We start from the raw sequence: 27,999 nt of genomic DNA on the forward strand, positions 1-27,999 counted from the left end.
TATTTATTTTATTTATTTATTTGGCTGCATCGGGTCTTAGTTGTGGCACGCTGGCTCCAGAGCACGTGGGCTCTGTAGTTTGCTGCATGCGGGCTTTCTAGTTGAGGTGCGTGGGCTCAGGAGTTGCACCGTGGGGGCTCAGTAGTTGCGGCACGCGGGCTTAGTTGCCCCGTGACATGTGGGATCTTAGTTCCCTGATCAGAGATCGAACCCAAGTCCCCTGCAATGGAAGGCAGATTCTTAACCATTGGACCACCAGGGAAGCCCCTCTGCTTCCTCTTTAAACTTTAAGTTTGTGTCTTATTTCTCACCCCATTTCTTTTTTTCTTTTTCATTCATTTGTTCCCTCATTCAACTTATATAGATTGTGTATCTAATAAGCTCCAGGCGCTGTACTAGGCATTGTGGAGCTATAATATTGAATCAGAGGTTACCCCAAAAACTTACTAGTAAGGAGGTCAGCAAACATGTACTAAATAACTACATAGTGCAGGATAGAACATCGAATGTCTTAAAAAGAAATACAAAATAAAATGCAGGAATTGAGGGAAGCTCCATGGTCTTTGAGTTGGTCTTTGAGATATTTAAAATAAACAAATAGGTATCCCAGAGGAACTAAAAATAGGTTAGAATAGAGACATTTTTAGATATGCAGATGAAAAAGCTACTCAAAGAACCGGTGTTTTAGTCTGCTCTATCCTAACAAAATACCATAGACTGGGTGGCTTAAACAACAGAAATTTATTTTCTCACAGTTCTGGAGTCTGAAGTCCCAGATCAAGGTCCTGTGAGGTCGGTTGTTGGTGAGAGCTCTCTTCCTGACTTGCAGATGACCCCTTTGTCCTCAAGCGGCCTTTCCTCTGAGTGCATACATGGAGAGAGAGCAAGAGCTCACTGGTATCTCTTATAAGGACACTAATCCTGTTGGATCAGGGCCCCATCCTTATGGCCTCATGTAACCTTAATTACTTCCTTAGAGGCTTCATCTCCAAATACAAGCACTCTGGGGGTTAGGGCTTCGATATATGAATGCAAGGAGGAGGGACAAATATTCAGTCCAAGAAAAAGGGATTGAGAGAGAAGAAAGAGGAAAAAGGCATTCTACTGGAGAGAAAAGTGTGAGATGAGGTTGGAAAGGGAGCAGCATCTTTAGAACACCATATGCTTGAATTTGGTTCTATGGCCCTTGAAGAGGAACAGCAAGAATAATGTTGGAAAGTTGGTTGGGGTGGGTTGAATGCCAAGTTTAGGAGTTTAGATTTCATTCTTCAGGAGCTATAGAATGTTCTAAGTAGAGGAGCTGTATTACAAGAAGATTAACTGACAGGTGCCAGTGCAGCGATGCTGAGGCCCTGCCTGCCAATTGGATTTAGGGAACTCCTACCACTCCATGTAGAAAAAAATCTTCACAGTTTACAAAGCACTTTCTCACATATTATCTTGACTGACTTTCACAACTATGACTAAGGGATACACCACTTCTCCAGCAACATACAGGACAAACAAACAGAGACGACTATCTCATGCCACAGAAGCCCCCAGAAAACCAAGATGGAACACCACAACCCCCAACTCTGGAAGTCCACACCTGAATCACAGCTGTGGCCACGGTGGTCTGTGCAGTAATCATGATTCTTAGAGCAAACACAAGGTTTCCCAGGTGGGCCTTGGCCCCCTGAACATAGGTCAGATTTCTGGATATATATTTTTTAACTTTAAAAAAGTTTTTGACATATAATAAACATATATAAAGGTTCATAAAGCATAAATGTATAGTAGCTGACCACATAATTTATCATTTAAAACAGAACCTGTTTAAGAGTGGAAAAAAAGGTACTATCAGTAATTAACCTAGTTTGAAGCTAACTAGGACAGTCCCAGGCAAAGATTATGTTCACTTTGTTGTTGTTGTTTTTTAATTTATTTATTTTTGGCTGCATTGGGTCTTCGCTGCTGTGCGCTGGCTTCCTCTAGTTGCAGCGAGCGGGGGCTACTCTTTGTTGCAGTGCGTGGGATTCTCACTGCAGTGGCTTCTCTTGTTGCGGAGCACAGGCTCTAGATGCGCAGGCTTCAGTAGTTGTGGCACGTAGGCTCAGTAGTTGTGGCTCGTGGGCTCTAGAGCTCAGGCTCAGTAGTTGTGGTGCATGGGCTTAGTTGCTCCACAGCATGTGGGATCTTCCCGGACCAGGGCTCGAACCTGTGTCCCCTGCATTGGTAGGCGGATTCCCAACCACTGTGCCACCAGGGAAGCCCCTTATGTTCACTTTGTAATTGTTTATAATGGTAACGGGAGCCACCCCCTAGTTGAGAAAACCCCTATATAGCCCTTCCAGATCACACACATGTTCTCTACCCTAGATGTAACCATTATCTTTACTTTTATAGTAATTATTTCCCTTTTTAATTCTATATTTTAAAATTTGGGAATCCCCGAAAGGAGAGCAAGGACAAACCCTCTGATGCAGGGGTACGCCAGGAGTCAGAAGAGCTAGGTGTAGTCTTGGTTCTAACCCGTCTTAGACCGTACTCCCACCGTGCAAGTCATTTAAAATCAGCCTCAGTGTTCTCCTCTGAAAAATCAGCATTATGAGGGAGGCATAGGGGAGCTCTCTTCAGAAAAGAAACAACTGGGGATATTTGGCATGGTTTATAAATAGCACACGAAGCAATGAATTTTCCTCTTTACCATGAGAAATCACCATTTGTAAAGGGTTGCCTCATGGGCTCCTGTTACATGATTGAAAAGCAAAAATAAAAACACCTCCTTCACAACATTTCCCTAGTTAGGTCCCTTGAAAGGAATAAGGTTAATAAGAAAAAGAAAATAAGGACAGTTAATACAAGATTAACTACTAAGCCTAGAAGCCATACCAATCCTTCTGCGCTTGCTGTGCAAACCTTTCCTCCCGAGCAACTTGACATTTTGAGGCTCTGCTTTCCTGAGGATGCTCATTTCCTATTCACAAAGAAAGGGATGTGATGGAAGCTTGTTAACTCAGAACAGAGAATAAACCGTCCAGGACGCCTCACCTAACACAAACAGGCTCTGAGTTATATGTCAAATTACCATAAGCAGCTCCAGTGCTCTTTGGTTCCCTCCTGTGAGCATCCCTGCCAAGCTCCACGTGCCCTTCTTGGCTTCTGCTTGTAATGAATTAAACATGTAAGTCAGAGTCATAGATTAAGCCATAGGCCTGCCATCATTTGAACTATAATGGGGAAAATACCCTCACTTTTAATTTTGATGACACTGTGCTAATTCTAGTCCTAAAATGGGGCCACAAACTCAAAAAGCCTACAGGGGTCGGCAACATTGACTGGGTAGGGACGGTGCCTAAAGGGACACGCTCTGTGTAACAGGGGAGCCAATACTCACTGGGGCCATGGCAGCTGTGCAAAATGCAGAGCTCATGTTGCCAATTTTTCAAGAGAAGCCAGAAATTCATATGTTATGGAAAACCTTCTGGTTTATAAATGTGGGCAACTAGTTCAAACAATTTTTTTAAATTCTGTAACCTCTCCAGAATCTAGACCTGTAAGTCTGTGTCTGAGTTGGAAGGGAACTTAGAGTATGCCAAGTTCAAAACCTCATTTTACAGCTGGAGAAAGCGAACCCCAAAGTGGACAAATGATTTTCCGAGGGGCAAGTAGCTAATTCAGCAGTAGAGTCAGATCTAGAAAGAACACCTGCTTTCTGTCTCCTGCATCACTTTTCCTTCCATGAATGAGAAGAAGGTTAACGGCTTTCAGCCTAGTTTGCAAAGTCAGAGGACACAAGTCTGGCTTACAGAGCACCCAGAACATCATCAATTCACCATTCTACTTTTTTACTCTCTCTGGCTTCTGGACAGTATATAGGAGGCACTCTGCTATTATATGAGGCAACGGACAGAACACTTCTGTCCTCAATTGATTTTCCCTTCACCTGGAGCCTGTCACTGCTGTACGGCTCTGCTACATGAAAGGAGGGACTAGTGTGGCCTGTTGGGGAAGGGGATCGGGACGACGGTCAACCATCCAAGACAAGCAAGGCTCACTCGGCAGAAGATGAAGTACAAAACTTACATTCGCAGAACACTCCCATTAACCTCAGTGGGAGCTGTGCTTACGGGAACTGCAGGATCAGCAGTTGAACAGAGACTGGAATGAAGCAGTAAAGCTCAAGTCATGGGTTATTATTAGGATTGTCTACTTCCAGCTTCATATTTACAAAAGAGTTCATTCTGACTATCTAGTAAGACCTCCCTCTGCTGACTCTTAGGGCAGGGTCTACAAAAGAAACCCTGTTTAGATCCAAATTGTGGCATGTGTACAATTGAAGAAACTTGGCAAAGCACAGAAGTGAGGACAGGTACCAACAAAGTTCAGAAAATATGCCTGGCTGTTTTTATCCTGTTGGCCCCCGGGGTGCATAATATTCCATTGTTAGCAATCCAGGCCTAGGATGGTGCCTGGTACACAGTAGGTACATAGTTAATATTTAGTGACTTAATGAAAATGTCGACTGAAAGAGAAATACACAACGTAAGAGTTGTGAGTTGAGTTTTATTCAGGGTCTTACTGAGGACTCTAGCCTGGGAATCAGCCTCTTGGTAGCTCTGGGGGGACTGCTCTAAAGAGCTAGGGGGAGAATCCAGTGTAAAGATGATTTTGTCTGGGGAATATGTGTAATCAAGCATACATCTCAGTGAAAGGTTACTGCTAGTCACAAGGAACAGATATCTCAGTTAATCATTTTAGTGCTTTTCTATGTATGTAAAGATGTAAGAATCTGGGTTCATAAAAATTTTTCTTGAGCTATATCTAACTATCTAAGGGACCTGTTTTTCCAAAGCACAGAGTGGTTCATCCTGTTTTTCGTCCTGAATTCCTTTCAGGGTGTACTGTCATCAGTGGCAGCAGTAGCTAACAACTTAATCTTTGCAGAACCTGACAGCAAGCAACATTCTTTGTTTTACAAAGAAATGGATAGATAGGTTCATATTTCTTGCTGAACTCATGTAATAGGTCTCCCAACCTAATAAGGTTGGGAGCCATCAGAAGAAAGGCCAAGAATCAGTTAAGAGGAGAGGGTTCTGCTGCTGTCTTGGCATGACCTTTAAAGCCATGTGTGCCTTAAGGGGTGTGGGGGTAGGGGTCCTGTTTAGGCTACTGCTGTGCCTCCCCCAGCAGGTAAAAGCTGAAAAGCCTCTGCAGGCTTCCATGATTTTTAATAAATCCTCCCCCTGCGATAATGAAGCACTGAAAATACTGTATTTGATACAATAATCAATTAACAGAAAATCTGCTCCTTTAACTCTTTAAGTCCAGTATCTTTTGAAAAAGGTTTGTGGCGAGGGAAGAATTAGGCCTCTGTTTCTATGGCACTGCTGTTAGTAAATATGTTAAAACGTATTAAATGATTGCAGAAGGTTGACAAGTATATAATCTAGGTGGTGGGTAAATGGGTCATCACTATAATTCTTTAAACTTTTCTGTATATTTGAAAATGGTTCTAATAAAATGTTGGAGGTAAAGCTGCCCGCTGTCAAAAGACCTACAGGCAGCTTCATAAACCACGTCCTGGCAGCAAAAGAAGCATTAGTCTTTAGCTGGTCCTGACATCACATGCTCGCAGCAACCATGTATCAGTAGATCTAAACTAATAATAATCTAAACCATGTGCCACGCGCTCTTTCAGAGAACTTCATACAGATGAAACGAAGGCACAGAGATGTTAAATTATTTTCTCAAGGCCAAAATGCTAAATGGCAGAGTTAAGAGGGAAAAAACGAAAATGTTTGGCATCAGCTTTTTGCTCTTAATCATCATTCCATACTGCCTCTCACTCTCATAAGGATCAAATATTCCTAGTTGTCTATTTCACCTATTTTTGAATATTTAAGTAACTGTTTATGGCATTTCTCTGGGTAAAACATATCTACTTTAATTTTATATTGTCTAATATATATCTTTTCTAGATTCCAGATCAAATACAATTCTTAAAATGTATATATATATTTTGTTGTTGTTGTTGTTTGTTTTTTGTTTTTTTGCGGTACACGGGCCTCTCACTGTTGTGGCCTCTCCCATTGCGGAGCACAGGCTCCGGACGCGCAGGCTCAGCGGCCATGGCTCACGGGCCCAGCCGCTCTGCGGCATGTGGGATCTTCCCGGACCAGGGCTCGAACGCGTGTCCCCTGCATTGGCAGGCGGATTCTTAACCACTGAGCCACCAGGGAAGCCCTAAAGTATGTTATTCTTAGGAAAAGAACAATGTGAATTTCTAGACCAATATCATCACTCAACATCTTTTGGGGGAACTGAGAAGTTCAGAATGACAAGCTAAGGCTAATACCTCTTCCTCATAAATTTTGAAAAGCCTAATAAACCAAACAACCAGAACACTCTTTCTTTTCACCTTTTCCCCTCTCAGGACCATCGAGCATTCATGAATAGTAAAGTATGCCTAATCCCAGCTGTACCATTCTAACTAATGCTGTCACTGAAGTAGGTTATGATTGGGTAGATATTGAACTCTAGAACCAAGAAAGCACTGTTTAGAATCAAGGTCACACAGATGAATCGGGCTTAAAAGATACCATCTGCCCTTTCCTCGCTTTGTAGTAATAAGTTAGGGTCTACAGCTGAACCCACTCAGAAATCTGAGAATTTCTCCATTTTGAACAGCTTTGTTAAAAGAGGGGTCTGTCCTGTAAAATTCATTCCAATGTTTTACAAGACCTCTTGTATTCCCATACCTCTAATGAAAAAATTTCTTGGGTCATGCCAATTTCCCCCTTTTTTTTTTTTTGGCTGTGCCATGTGGCACGTGGGATCTTAGTTCCCCAGCCAGGGGTGGAACCCACGCCCCCTGCATTGGAAGAGCGGAGTCTTAACCACTGGACCACCAGGGAAGTCCCTCCCCTCTTATTCTTTTTGCACTGAGCTCTGAGCGACTAGTTGAGATTTTCTTATTAAAATTCTTCATTGCTTAAAGGCTGTTATTTAAAAACTGAACTATCAGCTCCCGATGACAAGGACCATGGCTTATATATGACTTACATTTTCTGTGCCCCTGACAAAGTCTTCAGGTACAACTGGTCTTCAATTTATTTACTCACTCTTGAACCTTCCCTTAATGCTCTTAATTTCTAATGATATAACCATCCTTGAAATATTCCTCAATCTTCTTCTTTAACTATGGAAACTAGAACTAAATTTAATACTTTCCTAAAAGTTTAACCAGGGCAGCTTATAAAGGAAAAGAAAACCTACCATTTTTACATCTCCTAGCTTGTCTTTTAAAAATTATCAAACTTGGGCTTCCCTTGGTGGCGCAGTGGTTGAGAGTCCGCCTGCTGATGCAGGGGACGCGGGTTCGTGCCCCGGTCCGGGAAGATCCCACATGCCGCGGAGCGTCTGGGCCCGTGAGCCATGGCCGCTGAGCCTGCGCGTCCGGAGCCTGTGCTCTGAGGCGGGAGAGGCCACAACAGTGAGAGGCCTGCGTACTGCAAAAAAAAAAAATGATCAAACTCTTTTCCTGATCCGGTTAAGATTTACTGCAGATGGTCATTATTTTGTCACACATTAGGGTAAACTGAGGTCAAAAAATGATTACCTGTTTGTTTTCTTCATTCAACTGCACATTAAAAAGAAGAAAAAAAATTGTTTGATTTAAAAGACCAATTACCTCAAGAGCACTCCTACCAAATTTGATTTGGCAATCTTTTGGCATGATTAGCATGAGTTCAGTAGGAGCTCTGTTTAATGAAAAAACATGGTGAAAAGTCCAAAAGGTGCTATGCAGGTCAGAAGGAAGATGTTCTCCCTGAGGCCCTTGGCCAACTGTTATTTCCGAAGCCTTTCTTGCCCATCAGCCAAGCTTTCAGACTGCTTCTCAGTTCCATTTCTTGCCACTAGGTGGCACCAGACTCAGTTAAGAGAAAAACTGCTTAACTAGTCTTTAGATGATTTTGCTGTGAACCTTTAATTAATACTTTGTAAAAATAATTCATTAATTTTAATCTAAAATACGGTGGAGTTTTGCCTTTTATTCTTTCTTGTGGTATGGGCTGTGGGGAAGAGCAGGTTAAGACGTGTAACTCATTCTTTCACCTCCTGCCCACTGTCTTCTGGTCAGCTGTTGTTTTAGCAGCACTTCTCTGTGCCTCAGCAGCCGCTGGCAGCTTCAGGGGGACTTCTGGACTTCGCATTGTCAGACCCTTCTGCAAGCTTGAATGGATCTTTTATTATATCCTGTCAAAAGACAAACCAAAATGAAAGGACAAGTTAAAGGTGTTTCAACAGACCCAAACACGAACATTTCAGTTCGACTTAGGCTGATTTACCTAGAAGGAGGATAAAATTTTACAATTCTGTGAGGTCCTGGGAGTAGCATCAGTCACTAACTTATAAAGGTAGCTGTCTTTTCCTGAAGTTTCTAATCAAGTTATCACTACTTTCAAGGTAAACTTCATTTACAGCTTTGGAAAGGTGTTCCCTTTGGGGCCAAGAGAGTTGATTCTGCTTTGTTTCGTTTTGTGGGATTCCCATTTGTTTGTGCCTTTTACCTTTTTGGAACTGAGCTACTGAAATGCTGAAACTTCTTCCCTTCTCTTACTTTAATTTCTAGAAATGTGTGCAAGAGAAGGAGGTAAGACCCAGATACCAGGACCCTCATTAGCAGTTGCTGATGTTCAGATGTTGAGATTGCCAACCACAACCAGCAAGATTTCAGGGCAGAGTAAGTGGAATTTTCAAAAGATAAGACGGCACTCTTTATTTTTCCTCCTTTCATCTTCAAATGAGATACCTCCACCAGCAGTGCCAAGGGGGTCAGAGAAAAACCAGGCAAAAAGGTTGGAAGTCAAGAATATGAACAAGCCACCTTAAATAATGAAGGTGAACTCATTAAACATGAATTTACACTCATTATTTATTGGCGGTCACTGCAAATAGAAGGGTGTACAAGTGATATCAATATCACTTCCAAATGCATGCTTTCAGCCCCAGAAGCTCTCAAGACTTGAAAGAAATAAAAGGTGGGACACCTTGACAAGCAGTCCTTTCCAGCACCAACATCTTGTGCTTCTATGAACAGTATAGATACGGAGAGGTAGTGCAGCATACTGGTTAAGAATGTCAGCTCTAGGGGCTTCCCTGATGGCGCAGTGGTTAAGACTCCGCCTGCCAACGTAGGGGACATGGGTTTGAGCCCTGGTCCAGGAAGATCCCACATACTGTGGAGCGACTAAGCCCACATGCCGCAACTACTGAGCCAAAAATAAATAAATAAGAAGAATGTCAGCTCTAGAATCAGATGTGGGTTCAGATTCACTGCTTTCTAGCTGCGTGACCTTGGATTAGCAAATTAATCTCTCTGAGCCTGTTTCTTCATCTGTAAAATGAAGATAAGGGGTATTGTGAAGAGTAAATGACGTGGTGCCTTCAACATATTAACTGTTCGATAAAGGCTAGGTCCTCTATACTATTACTACTGTTGTCATGTGATTACTACCACGACTGTTAACTGGAACAAGACAGTACATAGCACACCTCCTATTTGCATCATTTCAGATGCTGCAGTGTTTTAATAACATAATTCTTTTAAATAGCAAAAATACATTTTCCTTCTCAGGATTTAAAAAGGAGGAGGAGGAGAAGAAGAAAAAAAGAGCTCTCAAAAACAGTCATTATCGAGTCAACCCTCAGTAACAAGCAGTACTTTCATTCCTCTATTGCAGTAACTGATAGTAAAACAGAAATACAAGCAATTCCCTACATGCCGCCTGCTTACGGTACTCAGGAATCTATCATTAAGGTCCTCCATAAAAAAGATAAGAATGTCCTCCCCCGAGAGCACAAGGTTATATTTCTAGGACACACACTTGTTTCATTCTTTAAATCTTCCTTCAGTGTCAATTATTCCCATTTCAGAAACGTGGAGCTGATGGCAAGACAATGGCACAACCACAGGCTGAAAGAAATAAGCTAGGACAGATGGGAGATTGTTCTGATAAACCAGTTCAAACATATAGAATGTTGCATTCCAGCCTGAGGTCAAGAACCCTCCTGCACATGAGGTGCTGCTAGCTAGGAGAGCTATGCTAGTAGAAAATCATCTCCTGCAGAAGCAAACTCATTTAACTACAGTTTCCCAGCCAGAGTGCAGTGGAAGTGCTTTGGCTGGGGAAAAGACTCCCTTTACTTGTAACTAATTTTCTGACATCTTTTAGAGCCAGGATTCAGGAAACCAGGTACAGGAGAATTAGAATGATGAAAATATTTCAAGATAAACATTGATTCTGACCAGCAAGATTTTGTTATCAGTGAAATACCAAGAATTTCAAAAGACCAATAACACATTCATGAAATGTAATGGACTGAAAAGTCAGAATTCAAGTTTTTTCTACTTTCCCCCCAAAAGTTACCTCCTTAGAAACACAGAAGAGTTGACAATAGCAGAGTGCTCAAGAACTGAATAAAGCAAAGAAAGAAAATCACTCTTTACCTCTAGAGGTGGCTTCTACACTTAGCTTGGACTTGATTCATGCTGGTAATAGTGGCCAAACAAGAACATACCAGGTTTTTTGGGCCCCAGGATTCTTGTCTCCAACTGAACTTCCTCAACCACAAATTTACCATTTTGGAGAGTGATCTGGCTTGCAGGATCTCAGTTCCCCAACCAGGGACTGAACCTGGGCCACGGCAATGAAAGCCTGGAATCCTAACCACTAGGCCACTAGGGAATTCCCAATAAGCTTTACTCTTAAAGTGAGAGAGTGGCATGGACATATATACACTACCAAACGTAAAATAGATAGCTAGTGGGAAGCAGCCGCATAGCATAGGGAGATCAGCTCGGTGCTTTGTGACCACCTAGAGGGGTGGGATGGGGGGGTGGGAGGGAGGGAGACGCAAGAGGGAAGAGATATGGGGATATATGTATATGTATAACTGATTCACTTTGTTATAAAGCAGAAACTAACACACCATTGTAAAGCAATTATACTCCAATAAAGATGTTTAAAAGAAAAAAAAGACTACTTGGGAATTCCCTGGAGGTCCACTGGTTAGGACTCGGCACTTTCACTGCCAGGGCCCCGGCTTCAGTCCCTGGTTGGGGAACTTAGGATCCCACAAGCCACCCAGTGTGGCCAAAAAAAAAAAAAAAAAAAAGACTGCTTGTGAGGTAACAAAAGGGGAGGGAGGAAAAGGCACAAGAGTTACTTGTGTATCAATGTGTGCCCCATGTATCCAAAATTTCTATGAAATATAAACAACAGAAAGTAAAATTCATGGAGAAAAGATTACAGAAATTCTGAGCTCAGGAGAAAGGGTTTATGAGAGAATGATAAAAGAATCCTGCAAAGATGGTCAGAACTCAAATACGTAGAACACGGTTCCAAGGGACCAAGAATATTAACAAATACAAGTCCATAACCATAACCACCTCTATTTCTTAAGTATGTATTATTTGCCAGGCATTGGCCAACATTTACATGTATCATTCCATTTGATTCTCACAACCTGAGGAAAAAAGGGATTATTACCTCCCCATTACACATGAGGAAACTGAGGGTTTAGGGAGGTTAGGTAAGGTATCCGAGATCCCACATAATTGGCAGAGCCAAGATCTGAACCTAGTCTATCTGACTCCAAGACCTGTGTACTTAAACCCCATGCCGTGCCACCACCCTGCCCCAGCAAGATCAGTAGCTTATTTCCCTGGGCTTCCAACATCCAGTGCCTTGAGATGCATCACTGTAATGACTTTGGTGAATGTTAGAAGTTCTATCAGAGGAGCTTTCCTGGTGGTGCAGTGGTTAAGAATCCACTTGCCAATGCAGAGGACACGGATTCAAGCCCTGGTCCAGGAAGATCCCACATGCCCCGGAGCAACTAAGCCTGTGTGCCACAACTACTGAGCCTGAGCTCTAGAGCCTGCGAGCCACAACTACTGAAGCCCACGTGCCTAGAGCCCACACTCCACAACAAGAGAAGCCACCGCAATGAGAAGCCCACGCACCGCAATGAAGAGTAGCCCCCACTCACTGCAACTAGAGAAAGCATGGGTGCAGCAACGAAGACCCAACAGAACCAAAAATAAATAAATAAAATAAATTTTTTTTAAAAAGGAAGTTCTATCAGACAAAAGAGACTTGAAATCCATCACTAAGCCTGTTCTAAATAATAAAATACTATAAAATAATGAATGGATTAATAAAATAATTATGATAGCATGAATGGGGAAAAGGTAAAAATAAATAAGAGGAAGAGAGATGCTAATATCTGTTAAAACTACCTATCTGCCCTCCTCACAGGGAAGTTGTGAGAGATGACCTGAGATAAATTGTGATAAAATGCTTTAAAAAATGCTACACCAGGGCTTCCCTGGTGGCGCAGTGGTTGAGAGTCCGCCTGCCAATGCAGGGGACATGGGTTTGTGCCCCGGTCCGGGAAGATCCCACATGCCGCGGAGTGGCTAGGCCCGTGAGCCATGGCCGCTGAGCCTGCGCGTCCGGAGCCTGTGCTCCGCAACAGGAGAGGCCACAATAGTGAGAGGCCCGCGTACCGCAAAAAAAAAAAAAAAAAATTGCTACACCAGTATTTCAGTTACTAGAATAATTCTAAATATGAATCTAAGACATTTTAGAAAATATTCATTTTCGAATATGCTGGAATACTGGCTCAAATATACATTTAAGAAATTAGATATGATAGAAATTAGCATTCCAAAACAGCAGAGCAATGAATTAATAAACAGGAAAATTTGACTAGCTAATATTCAGAAAAATAGCGACACTCTACCTGAATATTTATGTTAAAATAAATTCTAAGGACTTCCCTGGTGGTCCAGTGGTAAAGAATCCACCTTCCAATGCAGGGGATACAGGTTCCATCCCTGGTCAGGGAACTAAGATTCCACATGCCATGGGGCAACTAAGCCCGCATACCTCAACTAGAGAGCCTGCGTGCTGCAAACTACAGAGCCCACGTGCTCTGGAGCCTGTGCGCCACAACAAGAGAGAGAAAACCCACACGTCACAACTAGAGAGAAAAAACCCAAACGCCACAACTACAGAGGAGCCAGCACGCCATAACGAAGAGCCCAGGTGCCGCAAGGAATATCCCGCATGCAACAACTAAGACCTGAGACAGCCAAAAATAAAAAGTAAATGAATAAATTAATTTAAAAAGAGGAATTTAGCATTAAAAAAATAAATTCCAGATGGAGTAAAAATTTAAATGTGAAAAACAAACCATGGAAGTACTAGAAGAATCTTCATGACCTTGGATTAAGTAATAGATTCTTAGCGATGATACCCAAAGCACGAGCAAAGAAAAACTAACTGGACTTCATCAAAATAAAACCTTTTATGTATCAAAAGACACTATCAAGAGAATAAAAAGATAACACACAGAATGGGAGATGTTTTTGCAAATCATGTACGTGATAAGGGTCTAGTATCCAGAATATATAAAGAACGCTTACAACTCTGCAACAAAAAGACAAACTACCCAATTTAAAAACAGGCAAAGGACAAGACAGTTCTCTAGAGAAAACATACAAATGCTCAAGAAATTATACAGTTAACAAGCACATGAGAAGATGCTTAACATCATTAGTCATTAGGGAAATGCAAATCAAAACCACAGTGAGGTACCACTTCACACTAAGATGGCTACAATCAAAACAGAACAGAAAATAACAAGTGTTGGCAAGGATGTAGAGAAACTGGAACCCTTGTACACTGCTGGTAGGAATGTAAAATGGTGCAGCCACTGTAGAACACAGTTTGGTGGCTTTCCAAAAACTTAAATGGAGAATTGCCATATGACCCAACAATTCCACTCCTAGATATAGACCCAAAAGAATTGAAAATAAGTACTCAAACAAGTACATGAAGCACATACACAGGCATGTTCACAGCAACACTACTCACAATAGCCAAAAAGTGGAAACAACCTAAATGTCTATCAACTGATGAATGGATTAAAAAAAAAAAAAAAAGAGGTCTAGCCTCATTTTTAGTCCCTAATACAAGGGACTACTGTTCAGCCATAAAAAGGAATGAAATACTGCTATATGGATAAACCTTTAAAATATTATATTAAGTAAAAGAAGCCAGACAAAAAAGGCCACGTAGTGTATGATTCCACTTACATGAAATGTCCAGAATAAGCAAATCCAGAGACAGAAAGCAGATTAGTTATTGCCAGGGGTGGGAGAGGGGGAGATTGGGGAATTACGGCTTAATGGGCATGGGATTTCTTTTGCAGGTGATGAAAGTTTTCTGGCACTAGATAGTGGTAATAGTTGCACAACCTTATAAATATACTAAAAGCTGCTAAATTGTACATGTTAAAATGGTTAAAATAACGAATTTTATGTTACATGAATTTTATTTCATTTTTAAAAAGTACTAAAAGAAAACATAAGTAAATTTATAATGTTCACATAGAGCATTGTGAACTTCCTATAATAATTCCTTTAACCATTTTCTATTAGAGTGATATTCATTTTTGATTGCTCTATAGGAGACTATTATATTTTGCAAATATTTTCTCTCATTTATCTTTTTATTTGCTTTTTTTTTCCTGAATAGATGTTTTCAATTTTTATGTAGTCGTTTCCTTTATGGTTTCTTTCTCCTTTCTTTTCTTTTAATTTATTAAAAGAAAAAAAAGTGAGCGGGGGCTACTCTTCGTTGTGGTGCTCGGGCTTCTCATTGCGGTGGCTTCTCTTGCTGTGGAGCATGGGCTCTAGGCGCACGGGCTTCAGTAGTTGTGGCTCGCGGGCTCTAGAGCACAGGCTCAGTAGTTGTGGCACACAGGCTTAGCTGCTCGGCGGCATGTGGGATCTCCCCGGACCAGGGCTCGAACCCGTGTCCCCTGCATTGGCAGGCGGATTCTTAACCACTGTGCCACCAGGGAAGTCCAGGAAAATGAAGTTATGAAGGTAAATCATTTTATAGGTACAAAAATGCTAGAAATAAGTTATGATGGCCAACTAAAAGAACAATGCTCTGTTTTTTGCTTTAGCAGTCTGTGGTGACCATAACGATTTTTTAAATGGTTCTCTGTTTGAGGTTAGGGAATTGAAAGCCGAGCAAACCTTTGCTTCAAGAGCAGTATAGCCTCCACATGTCGTCAACTTCTCTCCAATTGGCCTGATCAGAAAATCTTGGGCAAATCGTGAATTCTTCAGGATAGCTGCTGCTTCTTCGTCCACTTCAACAGTTTCATCTTTCTGAAGGGTAGCATGAAAAACACATTCTTAGAGATGCCTCTTTTGTCTCAATAGAAGAAAAACACCCTGAAGTTCTACTAATGAGCAATATCTCAAAATAAGGAGACTACACCTTTTGACATAAGTATTTTCTCATGTTCAGACCCTGCTGCTAGCTTCATGCTTATTTTCACATGGAACTGACCAGTGTCGTTATCAGTTTTCCTTTGGTGACAGTGCAAAAAAAAGGGCACTCGTGGCTCCAGTGTCTAGTCTCTGCTCAGAGGCAAATGTAGAAAACCACTGCTCTCTGAGTTTCACCTTATTCATTGCTAAAATGAGGGCTTTGGACTAGTGGCTTTTAAAGTGTATTTCCTTGCGTTCCAGGGTGCCTGGGAGGGGTGTAAAGGGTCTACGCCTTGGGAACCAGGAGCGAACACAGGAGATTCTGAGCTGTCCAATCCCTGCTCCTATCAGATAAACTCTGCTTGTATCCCTTCAGATACTGGGGTTATATAAAGCAATGACGGACACATAGTAAGTATTGGTCTTTTAACTAAAATTTTGCTGAAAGAAATAATTCTGGGGGGGTTGGAGAGTGGGCGAAATGGCTAAAGTGGATCAAAAGATACAAACTCTCAGTTATAAAATAAATAACTCATGAGGATATAATGTACAGCATAGTGACTTTAGTTAATAATAGTGTATTATATATTTGAAAGTTGCTGAGAAAGTGAACCTTAAAAGTTCTCATCACAAGAAAAAACAATTTGTAAATATGTATGGTAATGGACATTAACTAGACTTACTGTGGTGATCATTTTACAATACATACAAGTATTAAATCATTATGTTGTATACCTGAAACTAATATAATGTTATATGTCAATTATATCTCAATAAAAAATAATTCTGCTATTAGAAATGTTTTGAAAGCCAGTAGACCAGAGTAATGATTTCAAAGGCCCTTCCCACTCTGATCCTGTGAACCTAATGAAGCAGGCAAGTGGCAGTGTATCAGTGAAAAGGCATTAATGGCTCTGCTGCACCAGGGCGTATTTTAGAAATTTGAAAATGCTATCTAGACAAAAAAATCAGATGAAGGAAACAGTAAAGTTCTTCCACCTTTGGAGCAAATAATGACTGTATCTTCTATTTACTGAGTTCCCAGTACCAATGTTTTGCTATATTATTGCTAATCTTTATAGAAATTCTGCCATGTAGGTATTATTATCCCTACTTTTACAGTGGAGCAAATTGTATTTCAAACAATTTTGGTGGCACATTCAAGTTTACCTGAGTAATAAATAAATAACAGAGCCAGAATTTGAAACCAGGTATCTAATTCCAAAGGCTGTACGTCTCTGTTTTGAGAAAACAAAACCTACTCTAAAAAGAGTAGTAGAAATGTCAATGTCATCATTAAACACTAACAATCCTTAATTCCACAATACAATTAAACAACTGAAATACTGTTATGCAGTCCTCTCCTACTTTTCCATCCTTTCTCTATAATTCCATTAATCTGATGTCTGAATGACGTTTCTCATAGAAAAGTTTTTTAGATGTCACAATGGTATTTGGTTATGTAGGAGAATATTTTATTCTTAGGAGATGCATGCTGAACTCTTTAAAGGTAAAACGTCATGATATCTGCAACTTACTTTTCAATGGTTCAGCAAATATGTATATACGTATATGTATATGTGTGTGTATATATATAGACAAACGCACGTACACCAAGACCAGAAAAGTGAGAAGCAATGGAAGGTTAAGAAAAGGTTCCTGGAGCAAAGGGAAGAATAGGAAGAATGCTGGAAGTCACGGAAATCTTTATTTACCTTACATGTGAAATTTGCATCAAATATTAGTTCTTTTTCGTGTCCTGTGATTCCTCCATTGTAAATAACCTGGCATCTTTTGGTTGGTCCTGTCTTAGGGAGTTTGAAAAGGCGAAATGTAGCAGAAACAAAACGGCAGTCACCTAAAAACAGAATATACTCATGGTTCATCTCCAGCACTCCAACGGCGATTGGTTTGCTCAGCAGATGAAGGCTTAATATTATAAAGACGATTTCTTCTTTGCATGCCATCAATTATCTTTATGGGCCCATCACTCTATTTACTGTATAACTTCAAAGTGCTTTATTAAATGCCAAACTTTGGGAGGTTGCCATTAAACAGGAGACAAGATGGAGATTTCCAGACGACAAAAGTCTCCTTCAGTGAGACTCACTCAGGAGACACTTGATAATCACCAAATTTGAACCATTCAGGGTGCAGTTATAACAGTCCCTACTGCTGTTTCTTACAGATCATGTTTTCTAGTTCCTTGTTTTGAACTGTAATTAAATTGGCAGTGACCAAACGTGGAGGGCAGAACCCAATTTTTTGGGCAAGGATAGCAAGGTCCTTCCAGTACAAAGCACCACCCAGGCACTCACCTAAAAACAAGAAAAATCACAGATCAACCAATACAACTAGGTATTAAGGGAATTATTCTTCTGTATAATTGATTAGGCTATGGTATTACTTAAAGTATAGGTTCTAGAAAAATAGAAGAAGGACCTGAGGGTCCCCCAAGGTATAGAAAGTCATGGTTGAAACCAGATATGCTAGCTAATGGTCTCTGGGAACCATTGTTCAGGACAGTCACTAATATATTGGTTCTATCAATAATAATATTCATGTATGTATTAGGTCACATTCTGAAAAGCACTCTATGTAAAAAAACATACAAGAAAAATTCCAAAACTGCCTCTTAGTTCCAGATTAATCTCATAATGATCTGCTACTAGAACAGTAATTACTATTAATGTTCATAAGGCATTTTACAGTTTTTAAATTTATTACATCAACAAATTAGAAATAATCTAAATCATCACCAATAGAGAAATGGTCAAATAAGTTATGGTACAGCTGTACAATACAGTTGCATAATACAAACATTTAAATTTTTTTTAAGTTTTAGGTTTAGGAAATATGCTAAATAAAATTAGAATACTAAATTCTATATGCAGCATACTCCCAATATTATTATACACACCCACAGGAAAACAAAACCCTAAAAGTGTGTATACTAAGCTATTAAAAGAGGTTATTACTGGGTTATGTGCTTAGTAGTAACTTTTTTTTTGTATTTTCCAACTTTTTTTTTTTTTTTGGCTGCACCACACGGCTTTCGGGATCTTAGTTCCCCGACCAGAAATTGAACCCGGGGCCCCTGCGGAGTCCTAACCACTGGACCACCAGGGAATTCCCTATTTTCCAGCTTTTTAACAATATCCATTTCTTCTTGTATAATAAGAAAAAAGTTAACATAATTTATTTTAAAAGTTAAGAACTTTTGATTTCATAACCAGACTGACCAAACACATGCATTTATCTCCTCAACGTCCAGAGACTCCATGAAAATGACAGTAAAGGAATCGACAACACAATAATGATGAGAACATGGGAAATTAAGGAGGCAGCATCAACTCTGGAGCAGTTGCCGTCATTTCCACACTAGAGCTTTTAAGAATTTTTCACATTCATTATCCCATTTAATCTTCATAACAGCCCTCTAAGGCAGACTGAATTATTACCTATAGTTTACAGTACAGAACACACGACTCAAAGAGATTAATTAAATTGTCCAAGGTCATACCAGATTTGAGTGTCAGAGGAGGAACAGAACCTAAGCCTCCTGAACTAATCCCATGTTCCCACATCACAAAGCCTCATCCTGGATATTAGCAGGATGGAACTCTGTACTTGGACAAGTATCTGCCTCAAAACAAAATAAAACACAAAAACCTACCCCTTAAAACTTTGTGTGTCCTGACTTCTTCTGGCAATTCAAGGCTAGCATAGACGTCACTGAAATATAGCTCCCCACCGTGCTGAAACAGCAGAATTAATCCAAACAAGGTTAAAGATTACATTAGTCCCAGATAGCAAAGGAATGAGGGGCTAAAATCAAGTTTTAAAAAAACAACCGAAGTTCTTGAGCTGACCCTTTTTGGACAAATAACTACTAGCTGCCTCCCTAGTTATAATCATAGCCAACTGCCAAGATTTGTTTTCAGTGCCTCACTCAACAGGTAATAAAATAACTTTCCAAGCTTAATCAATCTGAAGCAAAAGCAACCCCAGGTTGTTACAGAACTAACAGAAGTAAACGGTATTCATAAACTCTTCTCCCTTAAAAATTATATAACTTTTGTAATGTTATTTATTTTTATAATAACACATTATCTTTTTAAAACATTGTCCTTAAAATCTGAGGCATATGAGTGATCAGGAATTTTAAGATTTTATTCAACTAATTTCAAGAGCATGGACATCTAGATTCTATAGTAATGTCTCTACCTTCTACACATACACCCTGGTGAAAACAGTGAGCTGGTCTATACAATGGCCTACTCACTAAGACATTGTTAAATCATTTCTACATTGATATTCTTATTTGATCTCTAAAACAGCCCTATAAAACCAAGAATCTCATAATCTTCTATCTTCTTTCATGAAGAGATACATCTCATGATACATATAGAGGGTGTGGAGCTCCTGCAAGTTTTCCTTTAAGAGACTAGTTAATGGAAAAGATCCATCTTCCTTAACTTCCCAAAGATCTGGAGCCCTGATGGATACAAAATAAGGATCCCTGAGAAGCACTGTCCATGCTAGGAACGTATATTCAAAATAACCTTAGTAGTCAGTCCAAAGGTCCCCGCAGCTCTGCAGATGCTATTCTAGGATTATGTACAGCAGCAAGCAGGAAGAAAAACAGCCAAGAAAGCAAATTTTAACATATTCAATCACAATCGTGACTCTCAGATTTATCACCTTTTGCAACCTAGAGGAAAACAAATTCATATCTAGGGTATTCCTGTCACTCCCACATTTTGCCACTCTTTCTAATTTAATGGAGAAATTGAGAGTTTGAGCTCTCAGCTCAAGGGGACAAGAACAGGACATATCCCATGTGCTCTCACTGATGTTCAAAGACCACTGGTCTCCCTCTTCCCCTCACCTTTAACACTCGATATACCTCCTGCAGCACTTGCTGTTTATCAGGTACAAGGTTAATGACACAATTGGATCTAAAAAAGAAGAGACAGAATGTCAAGCACATCTGCAGACTACTTAGACACCTTCAAATCCTTTGGAGATTACCTAAAGGTGGTTCCCACCATTTTCTCAAAGCTACACTATTCTTCCCACCTCCCTCCTCTCTTCCCCACACTCAACTTTGTCCCAAGATAAGGGAGATGGACAGAGTGTTTGAAATCTCAATAAACTGTTAGCAAGTCTGAGTGTGTAGAAAAAATTTTGAGGCATGCTTCTTATTTGTTTCTGCCCTGATGTTGACTGTGCAACACAATGACCTGGGACCAGATGCCTACTGCACAAGGCATTTCTTATGCCACATGTAAATAGGCTAAGTTCCTCAAAGACAGCTTTATTAAGGCATGATTTGACAACTCAGAGGAAAAACAGCAACACAGAATCCTATAATTTGCCATGAAAATAATACTGAAGATAACATATTGTATAAGCAGCCTCATTGGTCTTGCTGGTCTTTTGGGCTCATTCGTAAACCACGGTTAAGTTTAAAATACATTCTCGGGACTTCCCTGGTGGTGCAGTGGTTAAGAATCTGCCTGCCAATGCAGGGGACACAGGTTCGATTCCTGGTCTGGGAAGATCCCACATGCCATGGAGCAACTGTGTGCCACAACTACTGAGCCTGTGCTCTAGAGCCTATATGCCACAACTACTGAAGCCCGAGTCCCTAGAGCCCATGCTCTGCAACAAGCGAAGCCACCGCAGTGAGAAGCCAGCACACCACAATGAAGAGTAGCCTCTGCTCGACACAACTATAGAAAGCCCGTGCACAGCGACAAAGACCCAATGCACCCCAAAAAAAAAAATTAAAATACGTTCTCTCTCAGGCTAGTGTGTTCTGTGGCTGGTGGACCACAAGGGCCCCAGGCCATCTCCATCCCTTTATTAAGTTATGCTAAGTTTAGTTTAACCCCCCAAATAAGAATCCATTCAGCAAAAAGTGGTGACATTCATGTGTTCAATAGGAAATGGGCTATCTTCACAACAGTAAGGACATAGACCTACATAACAATATCATAACTCTCATTCTTGATTCCAGCTTCTCCTAACTTCTCTATGTAGCCATGAATAAAAGTCACATTGGGTGCCTGGAAGCCATATTTTTCCATGTGATATTCAATGTACTTGTTAGCCACTTCTACCTAAAGGAAGAAAAAAAAATAGATTTGATAATCAACATTTTTTAATGCACTAATTTTTTCCTAAAGTTTCCTATTACTAATGGAATGAACTGCCCCCAGAATGTTTTAGTTACGTAAACGAGGTTCATCTGCGCATGCAGGATATACTACAGAGTGCGACAACTCAATGGGGCATAAACCCCGTTTGATACATGGGTTTTATTTGAATAAACTCTTCACGCAATAAGAAAATCTTTCAGGATAGATGGCAGAAAGAAGGAAAAGATCAAACTCCATTCAGTCATCGTGATATTCATAAATCAGATCAAACCTTTGACTCTGTTCTCCCAGAGAAGCCCCTAATTGTCAAAGTTCTCGGTTTCCAGGTCAGGAAGCAGTAATGGCACAAGCGAGCACTGCATTTAGCACCCTTCTTAAATTATCCTTGAAGAGTCACAAGGAAACAACTTTATCTCTAAAAGAATGCTTTTCAGAATTTTTTCCTCCTTATCCTTGAAATAATTGCCTCACCTGACCTTCTGTCATGTCTATTCCGGTAACATGTCCCTTCTCACCAACCAGCTGACTAAGTGCATAGCAGTCTCAGCCACTTCCACTCCCCAGGTCCAAAACCCAGCAGTTTTCCAGACACTCAGGGATGACCAGACCACAGCCATAATATCTGGGAAATAGAAAATATATACACATTTTTTCCCTTTAGAGACGAGAAGATGTGGAACCATTAAATTTTATAAATCCTTCCTCCTTCCCTTCCTCCTTTCCTTCCTTCTTCCCTCCCTCCTTTCCTTCCTTCCATCATTCATTCAATTTCTTTTTAGATGTTTAGTCTCCCTCACTACACCGGAAGCTCCATGAAGGCTGGGACTCTATCTGCTTTGTTTACCATTGAATTGATGGGCACTGCACCAGGTACTAAGACAAATAAACCAACTAAAATATTTGTTAGGCATTAACTGAGCATCTTATGCAGGTCCGGGACTTGCTAGTTATTGAAGAAGAAAGGTAAGACAAGAATTCTGTCCCTTAAGTGTATTTAACGAGGGAGATAAAACGCAAACACAGAAAACATTTTCCATGATTTATTTACAAACTGAGTGGCACAGGAAGTAAGTGTTATAGTGGTTTGGGAAAGTGGTGCCCAAGGATTAAAGAAGGCTTCACAAAGCAGGTAGGACATCAGTGAAGCGTTGGATAGGTAGGATTTGGAAGGTAGAAAGCGGGGGGGGCTTCCCTGGTGGCACAGTGGTTAAGAATCTGCCTGCCAATGCAGGGGACATGGGTTCAAGCCCTGGTCTGGGAAGATCCCACATGCCGCAGAGCAACTGAGCCCGTGTGCCACAACTACTGAGGCTCGCACACCTAGAGCCCGTGCTCCGCAACAAGAGAAGCCACCGCAGTGAGAAACCCTCGCACTGCAACGAAGAGTAGCCCCCGCTGGCCACAACTAGAGAAAGCCCTCGCGTAGGGATGAAGACCCAATGCAGTCAAAAATAAATAAATAAATTATTTTTTAAAAAAGGAAGAAAGAAAGCAGGGGGAAGGCATTCCAGATTGATAACTTCATGCCGGGCAGGCAGAAATCATCTTGGCAGTGTGATGGCAGGAGGAAGGGAAAGGTCTGGCTACAGTAGTATAGTGCATCAGAGGGAGCCAAGGTTGGTTAGGAAGGGAGGGCCAACGTGGACAGGCTTGAATGTCAGCTCCAAGGAGTGTGAATGTATCCTGTGAGTAAAGGGGCATATGTGTGGGTCACTGGAAGTTCTTCAACAGAGCAGTAAGATGATCGATCAGTGCTGTGCTTTAACAGTTTTATAATAGATAAGGCAGGCCCCATGGATTGGAGGAGACGGGTTAATTCCCTAGCGACCTGGCATCACTATATTTTGAGAAAGATGCTGTCTGGGGTCTTCGTGGAGGCAGCACAGGGCACTTTACCTCAAGGATACTTCCTCATTTACATTCTGCAGGGCTTCCCGGATGTGCTTAGGGACTGGCCTGGCTGCAGTGACACACGCATTGGTCTGGAGGTCTGCTGATTTCTTCAGCACCTGCCCGTAGCAGGTCTGACCCAGGGTCCAAGGGTGGGGTGAGGGGTGAGAAAAGAAGAGTTCGAGTTGGTGTCCTCAGGGTGGAGGCGCCCATACGCCACACCAACCCCCCTCCAGCGCCCCCAGGCCTGGCCAGCCTTTGCTCGCTACAAAGCTCTAAGCCCGGACTTGGCCCTGCCCCACCCCAGGGATCCTGGCGGGCCAGGCCGGGCTTCCAAAGGCCTAAAGCTCCCACTCAGCTGAGGCTCCACCGCAGCCATAGGCCCTACTGCGAGCACCTACCTGCACGTCCTTCCGGATCTCAGCGTCGCGGGTGGTGGCCACTGCCAGGAGGGAGAAAAGGCAGCTTAAAGGCGAGGGCGCTGAGCCCGCATGGGGGAGGGGAGCCCCGGGACTGAGGGGTGGTCTAGGGGCGGGCGGCAGGCGGGAGCGCAGCGGGTGGTGATGGTGGGCGGTGGGGGTAGCAGGGTTAGGGGCAGAGAGCCTGCCCTGGGGGCGGGTGGGGAAGCGAGGGACCACACTCACTGTCTCCTCGGCCTCCAGACCTTGGAACTTGGGTCCCCAGCAGCCGGCTCTCGAGGCCCAGCGCTCCGTAGGCCCAGGGCTCCCGAGGCCCCGCGCTCCCGAGGCCCCGCCCCCGGGCAGGAACCCACCTGCGCAGTCCGACCACGAGTCCTCCCTCGCGCTACGGCCCTAGTGTGCCCAAAGTCAGCTTGGCTGTCTTTGGTCTTTCCAACCAGGAAGAGGCTCTTACTATTAAGGATCTTCCTTTATTGCTCCACTGTGCTTTTCATTTTATAATGCTCGTATGAACACCCACGTATATACTGATTTTTGCCCCCTTTGGGAATGAAATCACCTTTTCTCAGTCCACTTTTTAAAGTCAAGTGTATTGAGAGAGAATTTACATTCAGTAAAATTCACCTTTCTTTATAAAGTGTACAGTTCTGTGAATTCTAACAAGGTATATACATCACCGCAATCAAGGCTCTCACCCAAATGTTTCTTCCTGCCCCTTTGCATAGTAAATCTCCCCACGCCAGCTTCTAAACCACCATAGATCTGTTCTCCCTCCTTTCCCAGAATGTCATAGTGATGGAATCATATCAATGATTCCATACCAATCAATCTCAGTCTATTTTGAATTGTATTTAGGAAAGCAACTTTGCTAAGTTCATTTTTAACCTCTAGTATTTTTTTGGTCAATTCACTTGTTTTCTAAGTATTGTCATTTCATCTTGCAGAAAAAAAAAATTAATTTAATTAATTTCTACACTCCTACACTGGTATACTTTATTTCCTTTTGTGGTTATAACAAGAATTTCTATTCATTAGGATAGTAAGGCGATATGGGGTTCCAACTGAAAGGATATCTGAATGGAAGATTTACTAAAGTATACTTATTTTTCAGTCTCATCTGACAATAATAATCTTCCCAGATGTCAATTAGTTGTTGTTAAATGTTAAGAGGAAGGTGTTATATTTTTAACAAATTAAACCCATGGAAATGATCCTTTTTGGAATATTTTATAGGTTAGAATATCTCTATTAAGTGTGTAAAAATACGTTTTTATAGATATCTGGTTTTTGGCAATTGTTTAATGGTGAAAACACTCCAAAATATTAGTTTTCAAAACACTCTCTCCATAAAATTAGTTCCTTTAGAAAAGTTGTCACTTTCTCACTCATTGTTAAAATGGTAACTTTATCTTGAAAGGACAGATTAGTGGGAGGTTAAGGAAAAGGCTCTATCATTTTCCACTTGTTCACTTGTGCTTGTTTTATTGTATTATCTTCAATTTGTGGTTATTCACAAGAATCATTTGATAAGCCTTAAATCCACTTAACCACACACAGATAAACTGCAATAAAACAAACCACCATCAACTTACATTTAGTTATTCCCAGTTTTCCCTCAGGTATCTAGTGTGCAGGGCTGATTTTGGACCAGACTGCTTGTGACCATCATTCATTCTGATTGGTCAGTGCTTCAGCCACAGAATTTTTTGTTTTTAATATCACCCCTGCTAAATGATAGGTATGCTATGTAGGCCAAGTCAGATATCTCATATCAAGCCATATTTTAAATATTAGCAAAAAGCTAATTTTCTCTTTTTAAGATAAAAAATAAATATACACAGATATTTTCTTCCCTTACCTCAAAGGATGGCCTTGTGCATACCTCCACACATCCCACCTTGGAAGCTACTGGTCCGACAATTCCAGGATGGTCCAGAAAGGCAGATTTTTGGTTCAGTACACAAAACCATCTTTCAAGTACAGCTTTCCAAAATGGCCACCACCACTAAGTAAAGGATTCTCCAAACATTAGAAGTATTCAAGCAGAAGCTAGATGACCAACTGGTTACTTACCAGAGATGAAGTAGCAGGGGTAAATGGATTGGATTCAATTACTTCCTTTTCTTTTTTATGATGCTAAATACTAGAAATGACAGGAAGCACCCTTGTTTCTATTTATAAGAAAAGTAACAGATAATAGCAAGCTAGACTAGTAGTCAGAAGACCTACCATCAAGTTCAGTGACCTTGGGTAAGTCATTTAATCTCCCTGGCTATGTTTTTCATCTATAAAACATGAGGCTAGAATTTAATCACTTGTGAGGCCCCATACAGCTCTAATATTCTGGGGTTCTATTATTCTTTCTTCTAAAACATACTTTTAGAGAGTTTTTTTTTAAGTTTAATTAGAAATAGACATTGAACTTTTTCAGATGCCTTTTTGGTGTATATTACAGTGATGTATGATTTTATTGTTTTTTATTAATGTAATGTGTTCTGCAGCTGTTATATGAACTTTGTAACTCTAGAATTATGTTAGCAGTTCTTCCAAATATTTCTCTATTCAATTTTCTGAGATTTTATTAGGATTTTTGCATCTATGTTCATAAATAAGAATCTCCTAAATGTCTTTATATTATATTGCTTTTTACTTTTTTTAATGAAAATTACATTTACTTCAGCAAAGGAACTGGGTATCTTGCTATCATTTTCTATACTTTGGGAGTATATGGAAATGATTTGTTATTTGATACTTTGGAAAAGTCTCAGGACAGCCATCACAAGCAGATGACATTTTAATTGGTTATTTCTGACAATTTATGGATTATTTCTCATAACCAGTCTGGACATATTCTCTTTTAAATGTCAGTTTTATCATATTATATCATTATAAGGAGCCAGATATTTTGATACTAGTAATTAAATTTTTAGCATCAAGCTGACAGATCTCTCTTTTCAAATCTAATTGATTTATTTTATATATCTCCTATTCAATTATAAATGTACTAATTTGTACTTTTACGATTGAGCTGACATTTTAGCAATTTAATCTGTAAGAACCAATTAATGGTTTCATATATTTTTCTAATTTTTGTCATTCATGCTTGGTTTTCTTATTCCACTTTGATTTCTTTTGTTCTCTTTCTAAATTCTAACCACAAACTCCTTAAAAAAAAAAAAAGAAAACATTTACTTACGCCTTATCCCTAATACAGATATTTAAAGCATGATTTTTTTCTTTATAGTACTGCTTGGGTATCATCACATAAATTTGCTTGCATAGATTTGAATTTTCATTATTTTGAAATTATCCTCCAACATATCCTCTACAACACAGATGTTATTTTAGAGAAGTACCTTTTGTCTCCATATTAACCTATTTCTATAAGAAACAAACTATCGAAGTATGTATACATTTCTGCCTGCTCTCACATTTCTGTCTACTTTTCTTTCATGTATTTTGGCATTATGTTCTTTAAAATGACTAAATCAGTACTACTAGGTTTTCATTATTTAATGTAAATTTCATCTTTATTTACCATTCAAATTTTGATTGTGAAATTTATTTTATCAGATATAACATAAGCAGTCACTGCTTCTTTAATATTTGTTCCAGCATGAGGAAGAAAACATAGACTATAGTTTAATTGTTTTTCATCTTAAATATTTCTTTGCTTTGTGTATACTTGGATGGTTAAACTTTGTTTTGTTTTCTAAACTGGTGACTTTTTAAAAAAATCAGTCCTTGGATTTTCTAAGTAGATAATCCTACTGTATGATAACAATTTTGTCTCTTCCTTGCTAATAGTTACATTTAATTTTAATTTCTGCACCAGGTGTGGCTTCCAGCAAAATGTTGAATAGAAACTGTGATAGTAACATCAAATGTTTTACTACTAATATGACAATTGCTGTAAGTTTGCAAGCCTTCTTTTTAAGGTAAGTTGAACCTGTTTATATTTAATAATTGTAATAAACATTTATAGAATGAATGTATAAGTGAATTCCTTCATACTGTTTTTTTACTTTAAGTTAATGTATATATATATAAAATGAGGAATAAATGTAATCTGATATGATTAGTCAACTTGATGATATAGAATATGAATTAAATTGGACTCATATTTGCCTTTTTTCTTTCAGTAAAAACACCATTTTCTTATGTCAGCTTTCTCCCAGTACCT

At 40.3% G+C, this 27,999-nt stretch overlaps 1 protein-coding gene across 1 annotated transcript; it reads right to left on the reverse strand.

Annotated features, from left to right (window-relative positions):
- Window positions 1-292: 292 nt before the first annotated feature.
- Window positions 293-27,985, reverse strand: AS3MT (arsenite methyltransferase). The gene is given in 11 exon segments (XM_019939913.3): window positions 293-8,238; window positions 15,101-15,235; window positions 17,056-17,198; window positions 17,527-17,658; window positions 19,017-19,098; window positions 20,232-20,301; window positions 21,332-21,468; window positions 21,979-22,129; window positions 23,404-23,531; window positions 23,799-23,839; window positions 24,042-27,985. Coding segments are annotated over 11 exon segments (1,128 nt in total). The 5' UTR covers window positions 24,043-27,985; the 3' UTR covers window positions 293-8,130.
- Window positions 27,986-27,999: the final 14 nt, after the last annotated feature.

This window comes from Tursiops truncatus, chromosome 16, assembly GCF_011762595.2.
Source record: "Tursiops truncatus isolate mTurTru1 chromosome 16, mTurTru1.mat.Y, whole genome shotgun sequence".
Classification (NCBI taxonomy): domain Eukaryota; kingdom Metazoa; phylum Chordata; class Mammalia; order Artiodactyla; family Delphinidae; genus Tursiops; species Tursiops truncatus.